Source organism: Homalodisca vitripennis, chromosome 4 (genome assembly GCF_021130785.1).
Source record: "Homalodisca vitripennis isolate AUS2020 chromosome 4, UT_GWSS_2.1, whole genome shotgun sequence".
NCBI lineage: Eukaryota > Metazoa > Arthropoda > Insecta > Hemiptera > Cicadellidae > Homalodisca > Homalodisca vitripennis.
In genome coordinates this window covers 182,869,647-182,888,494 of record NC_060210.1, presented here as the reverse complement: position 1 = coordinate 182,888,494, position 18,848 = coordinate 182,869,647, and the positions used below count along the sequence as shown (strand labels likewise).

Below are 18,848 nucleotides of genomic sequence, written 5' to 3'. Positions count from 1 at the left end.
ATAGAACGCTTTATGAGTGCCCCTGGCACTATAGCTGTAACGTGAATCTTTATCAGATGTCTTATCATTATTCCTTTGTCGTGGCAATGATAACAGTTAATGATAATAATTAAAAGTATGTGGGACACTGATGCATATTCATATGGTCAATAGGAAATATGAAACTAAAATTAATGTTAGTCATCAGGCAATTGACAAATTTTGAAAATTTCAGTTCATATCTAGAGGAGTATTTATTAACTCACAAAATAAAAACTCCCTTTCCTGATGAGCGACGATCAGTAAAGATTAGCTAAACTAAAGTCATTTGGCACTACTCAAAGTAATTACACTTTAACACTGGTTTAGCTAGAATATTGTCTTTCTCGGGCTGCGGGGTGAGATATGGTCGCCTCTATGTACTTAGCCGTATTTACTATTCCTCAGCTGTTTGCAGAACATCTTATCCTGCGACCAGGGTTTGTGTACCTCCTTGACTTACTAAAGCATTAATCAACAAATTGTCGTAGCAGTTACCAACATGGCGTTTATAATATCATCCTCGATTACCATTGATTTAGTTGTGTCAGTCGTAGAAAATATTATTAACCCTTTTTTATTTATTATTGCCCGCTTTTAATACCCAAAGTAGTAGACCTTTATCGTTTACTTTGACGTTTATTTCAGTGTTACAGTATTTTTTTTATAATGGAGGACTCATCGTGTTATTTTTAATTCACCTAAAACAGTTTAAACACAAAGCATTTATTTCTTACCAAACCTTTTAAAAATAACACTTGTAATTTGAACTCCTGCCGGAAATAGCACTCAACCTTTATTAGTTATAATGGTTTACCAAAACTAAGCAACAATACATTTAAATTAGTCGTTAAAATTTGTTTAAACTAGACACAATATCTTTAATACTCTTATAATAGGAATTTTTTTACATAAACTATTAGCATGGCCTGCATGCAAAATTTTAACAAAGTGTGAGCTGTTAAGAAGTACATAAACCACTTATAACAATTTATTCTCTTTTATTCGTACTATGTACTTTTCAAATTCAATGCCACAAAATTAGCAAATCGTTATTTGAACAAGGATTTCAACTAGGATTCAAAACGTCTAATAACATCGGCTTTATAATAAAAGTAAACGTAATTCATAAAACCAAAAACAAAATTAAAAATTGCTCAATATTGGAGTATACTAATTGAAATACAACGAATGTTCAAAACCACTATAATGGACAAACCATTTAAACACACAGATATTGTAAAATATCTTGAAATTTAAAACGCATGCAAAAAATTCACTATTGTTAACTATAGGAACACTTTAAAATTTAGAAAAGTACCAAAGTTAATCCAGATGTATTTTAAAATTTATAAAAGTGCCAAAGTTAATCCTGATGTATTATTAAATCGCAAAGATGTTTCAACAAAACAATTTATTTTTATTAAAAGGATAACAGGATTAAGGACATTAGCCATCGTTATAGGTTATAGAAGATGTTTATAGGTGTATTTTTATGGTTATGTTATAGGTGTGTGTGGTACCAGTTGTTATACCTTTGTTATATTATCTTTTATAACCTATAACGATTGCCCGAAATCCTGTTATCCTTTCAAACTTTCCATCGTCAACAACAAACTTTAATTTAAAAATTATTATTTGATAGATTTTTAAACAATATAAGTAAATAATAAGCTAACACATCTTAGTTTAGTTCAATTATTAGATTATGTTATTGATCTTACCTAGTACCTGAAGATCAATTCCCTGAATCTGAAATGTACATAATACGAATAAAAATGTACATAATACGAATAAAAAACAATAAAGGGTATTGTACGTAATTTATATTTTATACTTGTATTGAACACTTTTCGAGGCTACACTACTAAAATATGCTCCTTTTAACGTCCTTGATAAAGTTCTGAGAAACAACTGTGGAGTAAAATACATCACTTAGGTATTTATTTGTAAACGTATAGACTCCAATCAATCATCTCGGCCACAGCTACTGCCGACTGAGGAGTGCTGCGGCAGGTGGAGGGGACCCGCCTATCTTTAGCCTGACCAAACTTATCCTGCGATTGTCCCCAGCTTTATTTTGAACCTTGTCACAAAAGTGTCCATTATAAATACCCGCGCCACTGCCGACGGCATCCGCTTTGAAACACGATGCCGCCTGACGACCCGCAATAAATAATAACCCGCCCCTTTTTATACAGCTTCTATTATTTACTAACTAAACAAAGTGGTCCACTGCTTTTTATTAACCGTCGCCACAAATTCAGACCCATTAGTTCACGTTATTTAGTATGAAACTCAGACAGTGAGTGAAAAAAGACCTTGAAAGCAAGGTCAAGTATGTAATAATATATTTAATTTTAGGCACCATTAAGCTTGGTTTTATAAGGAAATATTTCGGTACAAATTAATAACGGTAGGGTACGATAAGAGGACCCGGTTTTTTATATCGAAGAATGTAGTCTTCGATACCTAATATTCGCATCTCAAATCCTAGACTATCAATCGATATAAATATATATATATACTCCTCAATAACAATCACATGCTTTAAATTACAATATGAATTTAATATTTATGTTGATCAAACAAATTATTATAACAAAAATTAGGAAAACTGAAGACGACCATATTTGCTCCTCTCACAGTTACAGTTGTTTCTTTCCCACAAATTTCACATAATGGGGTTTTCGGTACGAGTCCAACATGTTGAAGCCACAAAAACAATTTATTTTATTTATGTTTTATCATCTTTCAAAGCAATGTCTTGTAGTTTTCTAAAATTGACTGCTTATTTAATAATTAAAATTACTTATGTAAAATTGAAATATTACCCTAAGTGTATTATTTTAAAGTGTTTACAGCTGTTGATATAGACTTTTTAAGTTAATAATTCAAAACAATTAATCAGTATCGATTGATTATATCGATGGTTATGATTAAGTAATATCGTTTGCCAATTTCGATATAAAAAACCGGGTCCGCTTATCATACCCTACCTATTAATAAATATATGTATCTCCAAAAACAACGCCCATTTCATGAAAATGTATTACATCGAGTGGTTGAATTAAATATAACAACATAATATGTTGAGAGGATTTCAATTCAATATTTTTCTACAGTTGGATTATTATTGTTGCTCTAGAGAGTAAACGTATACTAAGTTCGTCTCCTCAACAAAAAGTCTATTCCAAAGCAGTCAGTCACCACATCGTCACTAAAGCTTTCTATGCACAAAATGTTTCCTAAAGTTCCATAAATTACAGATCCATTAACATGATTATGTACCCACGCTTTGTAGCGTGGGTTAGTCCAATACTAACTTGACTGTAGCATAAGAGCATTTATTTTAGACTATTGGTGATAGTGGCTTAATTTTATGTAATATGAACTGTAACACTATAGCAGTAGTTGTAGACTCTTAGTCATGGTCGCTTCATCCAATACTGCCTGAACTGTAGCACAAGAGCGGTTATTTTAGACTATTGTTGATAGTGGCTTAATTTATGTACAAGATCTGCCTGAACTGTAACAAAAGAGCAGTTCTTTGAGTCAACTGGTGGCAGTGGCGCTATGGATGCTGCCTGAACATTATATTAGTCGTTTGAGTCTATTAGTTATGGTGACTTCATCCAATGATGTCTGGACTGTGACACAAGAGCAGTTATTTTAGACTATTGGTGATAGTAGCTTAATTTATGTAAAATATCTGCCTGAACTGTAACAAAAGAGCAGTTGTTTGAGTCATCTGGTGGCAGTGTCTTAATTGTATTTTGCCTGAACACTATCGTTTCAGACTATTAGTGATAGTGGCTTCATCCAATACTGCTTTAACTGTCGCACAAGAGTGGTTTTTAGACTATTGGTGATAGTGGCTTAATTTGATGCTGCCTAAAGTGTAATGCTATAGTAGTTGTTTGAGTCTATTAGTCATGGTGACTTCATCCAATGATGTCTGGACTGTAACACAAGAGAAGTTATTTTAGACTATTGGTGATAGTGGCTTCATCCAATACTGCTTTAACTGTCGCACAAGAGTGGTTTTTAGACTATTGGTGATAGTGGCTTAATTTGATGCTGCCTAAAGTGTAATGCTATAGTAGTTGTTTGAGTCTATTAGTCATGGTGACTTCATCCAATGATGTCTGGACTGTAACACAAGAGAAGTTATTTTAGACTATTGGTGATAGTGGCTTCATCCAATACTGCTTTAACTGTCGCACAAGAGTGGTTTTTAGACTATTGGTGATAGTGGCTTAATTTGATGCTGCCTAAAGTGTAATGCTATAGTAGTTGTTTGAGTCTATTAGTCATGGTGACTTCATCCAATGATGTCTGGACTGTAACACAAGAGAAGTTATTTTAGACTATTAGTGATAGTGGCTTCATCCAATACTGCTTTAACTGTCGCACAAGAGTGGTTTTTAGACTATTGGTGATAGTGGCTTAATATGATGCTGCCTAAACTGTAATGCTATAGTAGTTGTTTGAGTCTATTAGTCATGGTGACTTCATCCAATGATGTCTGGACTGTAACACAAGAGAAGTTATTTTAGACTATTGGTGATAGTGGCTTGATTTGATAATGCCCGAACTGTAAAAAAAGATCAGTTGTTTCAGTTAACTGATGGCAGTGGCTTAATTGGATGATGCCTGTACACTATAGTAGTCGTTTGAGTCTGTTAGTAATAGTGGCTTCATCCTATACTGCCTTAACTATTACACAAGAGTGGTTTTTTAAAATATTAGTGATAGTGGCTTGGTTTGAAATTCCCTCAACTGTTTGTGGAGTGAATCCATCCCATGGTGTCTTTAACTATCCAACAAAATTTGTACAGTTATTTCAGATTAATGGCAATGGCAGTTTGTGATTTGGGTTGGTGAGTGATTTGATATTTATCTAGGATAGCCAGATTTTGAGACCAACTCTGCCTGTCCCCAAAATAACAGTGTCGACATTGCCTAATTGTGGCCAGCTCACTCCACACTGCATGGACCTAACTTTCATTGTTTATGGTTATATACGTTGTCCTTGTCTTTTCGTGTTGCATCATAATTGAAATTAAATTATGAAAGTATCAGAGCGTATAGTTCTTAATAATGTTGAATTTCAGGTTTCTTCGTAGATGAGTCATCACTAGGGTCTCCGAGACTGTTTTACGCTTATATCTAGGTGGAAAAGGATAATTAGGAACTGTTCGCAGTCAGGTTGTCTCTCCTGCTATCCCAAATGTGTGAATTAAGGAAATAACATAGTTATTAGTACTGAGAGTGCCTGGGCCTTCCTATCCTTCCATTTATTCTCTTTCCCATTTATTCTATGTTAATGGTAATTTTAAATACTCATATCTCAAGACAGTTTTAAATTTGTTAATAAAACGCCCGTTAATAAATAGCGTAGGAAATTTAATTACAAGCTGTTTTGGAATCTCATACATATATACCCGTATACATATATATAAGCAAAGCATTTGAGAGTTTAAGCTAATATTAAAAAATTATATAAAAGTTATCCGAATAACAGTCTATTCTTCATAACATACTGGTAACAACAATTATGCATTTAAATAATACCACTTTAATGAAGAATACTAATAATTATTTTATACATTAAACACTTTAGTAAACACCCAGTAAAATCCTTTTATTTTAATATGTTTTGTTTAATAATTTCTATAAAGGACATGACTCTCGTTAACCTAAAACATACATAGATTTATATTTTCTGTTTAAAAGACTATAAAAACATTCGTGTTCATATTCCATGAATAGAGCGTGTCTCTGGAAACGTACACCAATATTCATAATATGTAGAGAGTATTTCATCATTTTCAATGGTTTACATTACAATAGTAAGATCTCACGCGTAAAAGTTGAGCCTTGCAGTTCCAAGAAGGGAGCGGAATCTTAAATGTGGAGGCTTAACAACTTACAAGCACAAAGCGTCCGCACAGGGACTTGCTTTTAATTCCGCTAAGAGCCGCCTTTTGTCGTTGTCGCCGCCGGCAAAATTTTAAACATTTACATAGGTAGAAATACCGCGTTCCCTGCGGGTAATCATTGTATTTGATCATCTGATATTGACTTCATGGTCTTTGTACCTTTCGTGGAATTCAACGTCAAGTTGAGACTGATAAGGGGGTTGAAACAAGCAATTTTATCTTGCTGAAATAACAAAGATACGCTTGGTCCTTAGCAGCAATTAATTCTGCGCTCTTATCTCCTTTTTCCGGATTTATCATAGTTTAGACCTTGATAAGATTAAACTGGGTATTTTAAGATAGCTTACACTTTGAATTCGCGATAACTGCAGTTCATCAAGAGCGCTACAATGTGCGATGGTAGACTAGACTAGGGATTCCTTCTTTGGAAAGTTAATGCTATATATGGTTGTATGAAGCTTATAAAAGTTAACATTCCCGATTTTTAACAATAGTTTCTTTTCCTATTGCTGCATCTAGAAACGAATCACTTGATCCTGCAATATTTTCCTTACCTACAAAAGTAAAAAAAAACTAAAAAGTATTTTCATCGAAATGCTCTATTAGAGCACTGTACAGTTCCACCAACGCAAAGTGTTTGATGTCAATGTCTCAACAGAGTGGGTCGAATACTCTTCCCTAGGAAACGTTCCCCTCAGGGTTATGTTCAGTTCGTTAAACTTTAACAATGTTAAACTACTGCCTCCTACAAGAATACGTTCTAAAAGCGGAAGACGCCTCATTAAATGGACCGTGCTGTGTCGGTTTCCGTGTTTCGGAGACAGTTGTTGGCCGTGTAACCCAACACGCATGTGATGTGAACAGGGTCGCTGTAGATTTATCCTATGAAAAATTCCTCTGAGGCACAGGAGTACAAGGAGTACAATTTCCTACATTGGTTAAGGAAATATTTCATGAATATATCCTATGGATAGCGTTCCTTAGTTCAATGTTTTGCGCAAAATAAATGTAGACAGGTGACTTGATAACTTACACTTGAGGCTGCTCGTCTCGCAGTGTTGATAATACATTTCCTTTTCTTTGTGCAAAATTTGCACAAAATTAGGATATCTAAAAGGCATCTTTCTCTCTTGGTTATTTAGGCATTATGCCTCGGTAAATTAACTTAACACGTGGAACAAAACTGCAAGAGCCAACACAGAGGCTTCTTCGAGTTAGATAATGTATTCAAGACTCATATATTAACGCTAGGTTGGATACAAATAAACATAACATTGTTACTAACAGCCTCCTCTATTATTATTATTTTCAAAAATAAATAATAAAATATTGGTTATTGCTGTATAAAATTTATATAGGCCAATAAATCACTGAAATTAAAGTTAATATTTAGAAAAGAAGGACCGAATTATTGTTAAAATTGGATTTTGTTGCAAACATGTTGTGTACGCTCTTTTGGGAGTTGGTTAGTGTTAAAAATTTTGGTTTTCAAATTATAAAAATACATTGACAGTTATAAGTCACTTTTTGGAGATTTTTAAAATGTATTCTTATTATAAGCCATATTTTATTATTATTACCTTTAAAGTAATACTTTAATCTTGACTTATTACACTCAGGATTTGCTTACTAACAGTTCCTATTCATCTTGAAGAGATATATTCAAGTATACAGGGTGAGTTTTTTTAAAATGATCCAATAGCTAACTTTTTAATTACATGACTTAGCACCACACTTTAAATTTGGAACTTGCTCAATTTTAAGTTTCACTCAGGAATACACTTTCAAATTTTTTGAAGATGGCAGCCATTTCCCAATATGGTGGCCAACTTTAAAATCTTTTATGGAACACCCTGTATTTTATGTTGTTTTTAGATTCTACTCTAAAAAAATAAAACCTTTTTGTACTTGAGAGTTTTTCTATATCTCTAATGGTTCAGGAGCTACGTGGACTGGAAGTTTTCGGATTTTTTCGGACTGATGGTGAAAACTTTCAGTCCATTATTTTAGTGTTCACTAGTGATGTTTTCATCATGGTAAAAAGCTGTTAAATAATTTCGTTTTGAAATGTACGCATTATTCAAGACAGTGAATAACATGAAACATCAAGACTTTAAATCAGAAGAATTTAACTTTCGTAATGTATTAGTGTTTGAACAAATATAATAAAACAACATTTTATATAGGCTATTATAACAGTAATGGTTAAGAATTATAGTTAAAAGAATAACTTTAAATATTGTTTTATAAGGATCAAATAATAACTTAATTTAATCAAACCTTAAAAACATACTATCCTTTTTATGTTATTGTGTTTTACAAGACCGTTTGAGTCGTATTTGCTTACAATTAATCTACGTCTATTTTGATGACAAACTTCTAAATATGTGGTTTGAATACTTTTTGATTTTCTATATCAAATTCATAACAAGCTCAAGTTAAAGAACAATAAAAACTCAATTTAATACTTATTTTTACAAAAGTGTTATTCTTAAATCTCTTAATACTTGTTTATTTTAAAGTCTGGTATAGGGAATTTCAGTAACACATCTGAAAGAAGTCATTTACAAAGTTCGTAATATATGTCGACGAAAAACTACGCATAACTCTTACTACAATTTTTTAAAATAAATGTTTACTTATTCAAAACAAGGCATTCTACGACACATATCTAAATAGAGTCTTGTGGTCAATTTTACAACAGATAAACTACCAACACATTTATGACTTTGTATTTTATTGTAGTACATTTTTTTATTTGTGTTAATTCTCATAAATTGGACGCAATTGTTCGATGTAATTGGATCAAATAGAGAATTTCATAAAATTAACCATACCACTAACCCTTAACATACAATTTTGTATTATAAAAATAAGAAACATTTATGTAAGGTTGAATCGGTAAACAATCAATATCAACGAAGTATTTTAGAGAGTGAGTATTTTGGAGAGGGAACTTGATACTATTACGAAAGTCTGGAACGAGCTACTGATACGGATGTAAGCACTAATACGACATCTCACGTAACAAGACAAGGAACAACGAGAGGAACTGTTCCTCCCCAACTCTCAGCTCTCGTTTCTCCTCTGCCCAATTAATGAGAACATATTAATAAATATATCTCTGGAAACGGTTGAATTCGTGTTGTGTGAAACCGACCTTTTATAAACAATAAACTATAGAGCAAACTGGTGACATTTTTATGGTTCACACAACACCTCATGTAAATCATACGTGGTTTCTATTATATATGTGATTCCATTGTACAGATATAACACACGTTATAAAATTCGAGTGATATATATTCTCACTATATAAATTAACATTAATCAGAAAGATGCTTTTGGAAATTTATGTGCCGTTTTTTTACCTCAGTTATTATATACTATATTCTAATAATATATTTTGGACAAATGTTAAATATATGTTCAATGATACTGCTATAAAAAAATTAACTCCAACTCATCTTTAAATATGATTTACATCTTTTACAGTACACTGAAAAAGTCAGCAAAGCTTTCTTTGCACTAAGCTTAACTTAGTCTTGCTTTACTAAACAAAAACAATACAAGAAATCCATAAAGATATTCATAAAAATATGTTTTAATTTAAAACTCAGAAGGTCTTTTAATATTTTAAAATCTTATTCTGTTTCAGTGGGTTTTAATGCTTAATTATAAATCCGTAAGATGATTGAACACCGAAAATATATACTTTATACTTTATTAAAGTAATGAGAATACTTTATGTTACAGGCTATAAAATAAATCAAATTACGTAATAATTATTTATTATTCAATAAAAAGAACCTTTAATTCAAATTCCACTATTTAGGTCTATTATTATCATAACATGTACTATCCTGATAATCATAAAGAAGGAGATTTGAGGAAATAAATAGAGTTTTCAGGGTTTATTTATACCTGTAGGCAGTTAAGAAGAACGGAAATTTATAACTGGAATATTTATTGCAAAAGATCAAGAAAGCCAAGTTCAGTTTCTTCCACTAAAACGATCCGTCAAGTGCATTACGTTGTTGGCAAAGCAGAGCAAATAATGACAAATTCTCAACATTATAAATCAGACCTTCTTGACTCATTCCACCTTCAATACAAATATACAATATACATGTATCTATATTGGGGGGAGGGGGAAGTGAGAATTAATAACTCTGACAGTGACTCCCTTCTAATCTGCCTATTAAATGGGTCTCTTTTCTATAAATGTTCTATAAAGGATAAAATGTTTATTCTGCTTTTTATTTCATTATTTTCATTTTATTATGCTTAGACATTCAGTGCCACTGGTAACTTTCTTTTAATGGGTAGTCAGTCAGTCAGTGCCAGTGGTCACTCTTCATGTGTAGTCAGTCAGTGCCAGTAATCCCTGTTAATGTGTATTCAATCAGTCCTAGTGGTCAATTTTCATGCATAGACAGACAGTGCCAGTGGTCACTCGTCATGTATAGACAGTCAGTGCCAGAAATCCCTGTTAATGTGTATTCAATCAGTCCTAGTAGTCAATTTTCATGCATAGCCAGTCAGTGCCAGTGGTAACTTTTAATGGGTAGTCAGTCGGTCAGTGCTAGTGGTCACTCTTCATGTACAGATAATCAGTGCCAAGGTACTTTTATCAAGCCAACATTTTTGTGCACGTGAAAATCCAAATTAGACATGCTCATTTACTAAATAGATTTAGCAACTTGAGTATTGTTTTCATTGAAGGCAGTTCATTTTTTAGTTATATTTTATCAACAATTCTACAAGCAAACTAGTAGATTATGTTTAACTGTGGGAATTTGTTAGTAGTTTAAATTGTTGCATGAATTCAATTAGAATATGATAGCTCAATGCAAAAACCAAATGGGAATTAATAATCTGAGTATTAATTATTCTGAAAATTATCTTCGTTGTTTCGCTTGCTACATTAGGAATGCAAAAAAACAATACACGTTCATTAGTTTACAAACATGTATGTAATTAATAGCGTCTAGTATCATGTTTAATATTAATATCCAAATTGATTAGCCCACTAATATTGCTGTTTAATTATTTCACGTAGTTTGAGTATTTTTATTATAACTGCTTGTAATACTATGGTCGTTAAGGTAGCTCTATAAAATAGTATCTTATAATATTATACGAACAGTTTATTAACTTTTGGTAATTGTTTACACCATTTAATTTAAGAATCATTAAGTATCTATGCATAGTTAAACAATCTGTGTGATGTTACCAGAGAGTACTTAACTTTATTAAAATGAAATTTATCATTCAGTTAAAAGTTTTATTCATCTTATATATTCAGTAGGCCTATATCTTAGGCCTGTCTTAAAACTGTTTGACTACATCTAAAATTATTATTGTTGCTTGAAAGAGAGTATAGACACAATTTGAATATTTTCAGTTTTATACGAGGATACATGGCTAAGATTCATCTATATGTCCTTGTTGATCTATTAAGTATTTATATAGATATTTAAACTAAACTCGGAATCTACTGTAATGGCTTTAGCTTTTCGGTGTTTAATTTTTGTACCCATGTGCAGCAGACTATTCCAGTTATTTTATTTGTTTACAGCAATGGCAAAAGTTTGTATAAATACATGCACTTACCAGCCACTGAAACAGTTAAATGTGTTAACTATTTTGTAATGTAGTAGTAAGTGTATGTTAATATGAATTTTTTAAGAAACAGTATAAAACAGTAAATTTTAAAGTATCATTAGCAGTACTATATTTGTTAATATACCGAACACAATTTCATTAATAATATTGTTTAAAAATATATAAACACATAATATTACGTATAAGTATATAAAAGTTCCTGATTTATATACAGTCTGATTAGACTATATTAAGATTTAGTTTACTCTATATTAAGTTCTAGATGTTGTACGAGAATTAACATTTTGTCAACGTTTTCTGTCAGCTCAAATACGGTTGAATTATTTAAGTGAAATATTAACAAAAAGTTTTAAAAAGCGCCCATTGTAATTGGTTAAATTAACATTGACAAGATGATCATCATTTTATCAAAATTCACAGCTCATACATGCTAGCGTATTGAATGTTGAATTTCCATATTGAATTTCCGTGGACTTGAAACGGAACGAAACTTTTTTTTGAAGAAATATTGTTTTTTTTTTACAAGAATTTTGAAATTAAGTTAAACACTACTAATAGCTACTATTAGTATGTACTAATGTACTAAGTACTAATGCTTTTCAACTATACAAGGCAATGTCAATTATTTCATTAAAATGTAGTTTTTTTTTGTAAACGTAACTAATTTAAATTTTTTGTCTATCTATGGAAACAATATAATTTTATTCTATTATTCTAAACACTATTTCCATAAAATTCGATTTGGTAAGCAACCAGTTTTAAAAGCGTATTTTAGTGCAAGAACATAAATGGTCGTTGTTCACCTTGAAAATGCCGGTCACAGAGTACTCCACTGAGGAACACCGCGGTTAGCCCGAACAGAAGCCGCAACCTCACTCGCGCCATGCCCGACTGTGACAGTGTCTTTGTCCCGCGGTCTGGCACCCTCCCAGGATCCACAGCCGCCGCGATGTTGCCAAGAATGTCGCGTACTCCAGCTCGTCCACGTTAGCGTTTGTTTTCATGTCCAATCGTAGGACAATGGTCGTCATAAGGAGCTCGCGTCTCATCGCATCTACCACTCGTTAGTGGAAAGTTTGTCCCGCTGTTTATTACCGCCGTTATCTCGTACGCTGTTTCTTGTGAGGTAATTCCTTCCAGTTCTCTAATTACACTAGAGCGTCTTGTCAGTCCTTCAACACTCTCAAACATCAACACATAAATAATCTTGTGTGTTGTATTTACATCCGAAGTATGTCGTATTGGATTATGTAGTTTCTTACCTCGGGCGGTCAAAGAAACTCAACACAAATAACTTACTTTAAATGCATTGTAGAATCTTCTTTCTTTTTGAATTTTATTTATTAAAACATACACTTTAATAATTATTTTATTTTATTTGTGGGAGGCCTTTAGTTTTCAATGAAAATATCATCCGACCCACACAAATTAAATCCGATTCGTCATAATAATATAAACAATTTGTGGAGACATTTTTCATTAAGGATTCCTCTTAACAATTTTACGTTTGAAAAACAGTGTCCAGTTTGAATTGCATGTTTAGCCATGGCTGATCATTTTTTAACCAATTTTAAACATGGTCTAATATAATTAATTATTATTGGTGTGTTTGTTTTTAAATTAATTACTTTCAGTACTTTATACCATGACAAATAATTATTTCCTTAAACGTGTTCTTCAGTTAAACCAACATAATTGGCTTAAAAACTTGTTTGATAGAATTAATACGTAGTACAAAACCGTATCGAAGAATATGCTAGACATATATTTGTTACATATGTTAAACATTTCAAGTGGTTACTATTATTAGGTATTACTAACATTCCAACTGGATTCGGCGAATTGTAAAGTAAAGTAAAGATGTCTTATTTTACCAGGCAAAGTTAAGGATAAGCAGCACTCTCTAACACAACCTGAGGACCAACGGCTTTTTACGATTTAGAGACGACTGTCCGTTATACGAACGAGTAGCATCCACATTTTTTTACGGAAAATGTTAATAATAACACATTCACCAAATTAATAGGTACAAACCTATACAACTAAAGAAATTATCAATCAAGAGTTGAATTGAAGCGAATATTTCATCAAGGTCGGGATGGTATTCCAATAAAACTAATTAAAGATAATATTCAATGTCTGTTGGAACCTTTTTATCATATTATTAACTTTAGTATCGAGACGGGAAAGTTTCCCAACGACTTTTTAAAAGTTTTCAGAGTTCGTTCCATTTACAAATCAGGTTCTCGTCAACGAGCAATTTCAAGCGAATCTCATTACTCGTTGTATCCAAGTTTAAGGAATACATAAGAGTAAAAATTATGACTTTAAAATAGAAAATAGTCTTTATTTTATAGTCTTTAATAACCACTGTAATTCCAATAAAAGTAAAAGTACTTGTCGTTGACTTCACAAAATTGGGTTATGGCTTCTAAAATCGAATACAATCAATCTTTTTTGCCTTTCTAAATCTTTTAACTCGTAAGATAGTTTTAAAGTAGAATATATTGGAGTACAATTTTTACATTTTACAATTTTTATATCGTTAGCTAGCTAGCTATTTAATAGGCGTAAGCTGGAAGAAACTCTGTCAATTAGCTTATGTTGTAAAAGTACTTTAATACATTTTTATTGGTAACTATTTATAGTCTAAAACAATAAATTGAACTGCCACAATTCGTACATTTTTAGTTGTTTCGACAAAAAATTTCAAGCAAGAACATTCTACATTTTATATCCAGTACTAGTTTGAACATTTTGTATCAAAACGTAATTAAAGAAGTTAAGTTTTCACGTTACTCTAAAATTGTGTTAACTCCAACAATCTACCGACTTTAGAAGAGCCGGGATAGAAGTAATTTGCGTTCGTCCACCACAGTCAATCTAGTTTATATGATATCGTTAATTATCTATTCTGTACTTTGCTAAATAAACCAATATTTTAATCTTTCTTTCATAATTTTAAACTAAATGCCTTGACGATAGAGTCCAAATCCTAACGGTGTAGCATTATTGCTTGTGTGGTCCAATAAATCTACAATGGCGTCGTCTTTGAAATCAAATAGGGTTAGAAGCCCAAAGGCGTTTGCTTTAAGCAAAATATTACAAATCAGTTTTTAATCTGCCAGGCGGATGCGGTCAAAGTGTAATTATACTGCAGATAAAAGTACAATCTCGAAAGATCTTGGTCAAATTGGACCCCACGTTCAGTTCGTAGCTCTCTCTTTCGCGACTCTTTGTATTTGAAGGCCTTAATTATGTTTATGTTCAAAATGATCAAAAGCTGTGTAGCCTAAAGTTATTTCTACAGTTCATTACATTGAGTGGTCTTGACTGGAAAACTGCGTCGTAAACTTTACTTAATCATAATTGCTTAAGTAAAGTTAAGTTAATTCTTGCTTAAGTCAAGTTACAAGTTAATTCTCTGCCTGAAGACTGAGGTGTCTTCGCAATAGATCCGTGCCATCATGACACATTATTTGGTTGTTCCTTTGTTTAAGTGCAGAAACATGTTCTAATTTTATCACTTATATGCGGGTAGTTTCGATAAAGTCGCTGTCACCTTACCCTTCGTACTCTTGAATGTGTACTACCGGTGTTCAGGCAAAATTCATGAATAAGCTTGCCATAATGCCTATTCCACCGTCCCTTTGAGCTAACTGTTAGCGCAATTCCACAGTCCCTTTTTAGCTGACCACGGGCCCAATACTGTCCCTCCTACCTAACCGTGGTCTAAGTTCCACCGTTCCTTCTAGTTGACCGTGAGCTCACTTGACATTTCCCAGCTCAGGTAGGTTCTAGGTTTTGGAGCAAAACAGGTAGGATTATGGCCTACTCGCAGTTGGTTCCTCATTGTGGATCATCCTTGGACTGTACCTCGTCCACTATACTTAGACGTGTTGGTAAAAGAAACTGCCAATATTCAAGAATTTCATATTAAAATTGAAGCTGTTATTTGGGAAATCTGTTACACTCCACAAATTTAAAAATTCTCAAGAGCTCTGATAAAAAGCCATCTTACCCGGTAAATAATTAATTTCAAACATCAAATACTCCACAAAACCTTTTTTGAAGAGCTTCATTATTTTCTAAAAATAACCACGGACATATTGGAGGCTAAAGTTAGAAGTGTGGGGAGTATATATGAGTTAAGGACTGGTCCACGTGGTCGATACGGTCAGAGACAGGCACAGATGCATTTGCAGTTAATATGATTTGATTGAAATTTCATAATTAATATTAATTATCAAACTCTGCTTATATTAGTTTCAGGATGATGACCATATAATTAAATTGTATTGAATTACAACAAACCACCTGTAATTAACCTAGGCCTTGTTATAGTCCAGATATTTATTTACTAATATTATTACCAGTACTCTCAAGTAACTCTATTGCATTTTGATTCATATAAGCCTTTGACTATGGAATGTTGTGGTCTGGGAAATCTGATATTGTGTTTTACGGCCAGAAGGTATTTTTGGAGGATAAAATCTACATTCAAATGGATTTTATATATTCACTCCTACTGCACACAAATCTTTTTCAAATTCATTCGTTCATTTCGTCATGGTTGACAGGAAATTTCAATATTATTCCTTTCTATTAACATGGTTGACCCTGAATGCACATCCATATTATGAACCGGAATGTTCATTCTGTAGCTAATTTGACCACAATTCTATTGTTTGATGTTCACATATTTTCCCACACGTGACTAGGAATTGAGAAGAAATCAATATTTTACTTTATATAGGTAAAGAATTCTCTTAATACTACTAATTATTATTTATTTTCCATTGTGTTATTGGTTAATCCCGTAATACTGTACGCCGTGGAAGGAACTTCGACAGTAGGATAGTAGGCAAGTTTTGAGCGGAGCACACCTGGCTGTTCCCTAATTAACTGGGACATTTGGCCAGCCTCCATCCCTACAGCTGCTCCATACTCCAAGTCGGTGACAATTACTCTCACCTCTGTTGCTCTTGGCTCCAATCAAGCTCTCTCTCTCTTGACTCTTGGCAAGCACGCTGTAAACAAACTGGTCCTGCACTTGGATGCGTTCTTTTGATATATACAGCCTCCGCATGCTTTACACAGTTTTGTAAATGGTTTACAACAAAAGCACCCATTCTAAATTCCACCCATATACTGACAGCTTACAAGAACCCACCTATATGTTTCAACACATTACGAGTCGATAAATATTTTTAAAGTACTGAGGATATCTCTGGCAAAGCATAGCTGTGAATTGGACTCAATGAAACTACTTTAAACTCTACGACAACAAGACTCTGACCTCATGAATACGATTGCACACTCGATGAGAACGACACTGACCTCAAAGCACGGTCTCAAACTCTACGAGAATAAGGCGGATCTAAAGACACGACGACTTCAAACTCTATGACAACACGACTCTGCTCTCAAGAACACGACTTCAAACAATAAGATTAACATCAAAGACACGACTTCAAACTCTACAAGTACAAGACTTGCCTCAAGACACGATTTCAAATACTACTAGAACAAGACTCTGACCTTACGAACGCAAATTTTTACTCTACTTGAATGAGACTCTTGCAACCGTAATAGAATACTCCATACTTCTAAATACAATGGATTTGATTGCAGCACCGAGACTACAACTAATAAAAAAGAACTTAAATATTATGACAAAATAAAATATCTCAACTCTGATGACTAATACTTAATATTGACTTATAAAATCATTGCTGTTTAAGCTTTCCTTAAAACGTAATGTTTCGCTATAAACATGAATATTTTACTGGTAAAGTTTTTTTACTGCATTTAATTTAGCGGGACTCTGTGCCCTTTAACATTGCTGCTAATTCATTACCGATCCCAGATAACGGTTAAAAGGAGGAATTCCACCTTTTTCAGTCATTATTTCGTTAGTATATAGGCCTATATTACACATATATGTGGTGTTTTGGTCATGCCGGTGTTTTTATTTTTAGTGTTTCAAGCTATAAAACAGACATTAACACTCTTAAATTTCGACCCTCATACATCAGCTCACGATTAAGTCCTTATTTGGGGGAAGTAGCTCCCTTGATTTCACCAAACGTTGGATCTTGTTTTATAAACAGTCTTCTCTAATTGCTGATTGAAAGTTTTTCACTTTCAAAGCTGAGGCTTGATTACAACCTAGCCATTTTAAGCATCCAAAACTTTCCAAATTTTTAACTATTAAATCGTCTATCAAAATTTTCGGTACAGTCTCATTTAATAATGCCAGATACAATATTCTGACTCAATATCGTACATTCATTTTCCTAGTTTCCTGATCTCTTTGTAACCATGTCTCAATCCATTTATAATAAGTGCGTGCGTCCGCCTCAAACGATTATGGTGCCTGCACCTCCCCTCGCAATGGGAGCAAGAATCAGTTTTACAGAACCATATGAGCGTAAATTTAGGCTGAGCTTCTGAAAAATTGTAACCCGTCTCCATTCTGTGTGACTCATGTTATGGCCACCCAATTTTTCATCCCTCTTCCGAATAAAATATCTACAATCAATAAAGTTAATTTTCGTATGATGATGTGATACGAAACGACGCCAAGCTAATTTTAACTAATTTCATTCGCTAGCAATTCATTTATTTATAATATTAACTGTATAGATAATTTGAACTGCCTAATTGATACATTATAGTCGTGATTAAAATTAATAAACTAGTTGAGTAGACTGTTAATTAGGTTACTGTAATCATGATTTCAATTGAAAACTCATCACTCTCCAAATTTAGCCCATTATTATTATTATTTGTATTTAGTTAATGTAATAGAGCTTAGCAATTACAAGTATTTAAACTTTATAGATTAATATTAATCCAACATTTTTTTGTATATCTGTATTTGATGAAGAGGTTGCATTTGACCAGAAATACGTTTTGTGACTGTTTACATACATTGAATCAACATAAAACATAAAAGAAGAAGAGGTAAAAACAACGGAACTAATCCAAATAATGTATCTAGGGTGATTCTGATAGAGTGCTACATTTCGCTAAATAGTAAAAAATAAAAATAATCATAAGTTCCTATACCGACGATAAAATTAACTATATTACATGTTCATTTTCTAAGTATTTAGAAAAGATATCTTTCCATTTAAAAAAATAATAATTCTTGCGCTAATTTCAAACAGAGATATTTCCAATACAAGATGTAGTTTTTATTTTTAAAATTAAAAATTTTAGTTTTTCTTCCCAGAATTTCAATTTTGACAT

The 18,848-nt window shown here is 32.6% G+C and overlaps 1 protein-coding gene across 5 annotated transcripts in view; it reads right to left on the bottom strand.

Annotated features, from left to right (window-relative positions):
* The window catches only part of LOC124360743 (protein eva-1 homolog C-like), a 615,881-nt gene that overhangs the window by 35,793 nt on the left and 561,240 nt on the right, over nt 1–18,848 (bottom strand). For 4 of the 5 annotated variants that reach the window (XM_046814604.1, XM_046814605.1, XM_046814607.1 and 1 more), the window contains exon 1: nt 12,395–12,565. The exons of the other annotated variant lie outside the window; for it this stretch is intronic. In XM_046814604.1, the coding sequence (XP_046670560.1) occupies nt 12,395–12,476 (82 nt within the window). In that variant the 5' untranslated portion in view covers nt 12,477–12,565. Of the gene's footprint in view, nt 1–12,394; nt 12,566–18,848 lie in introns of those variants that run through there. 5 annotated transcript variants of the gene reach the window in all.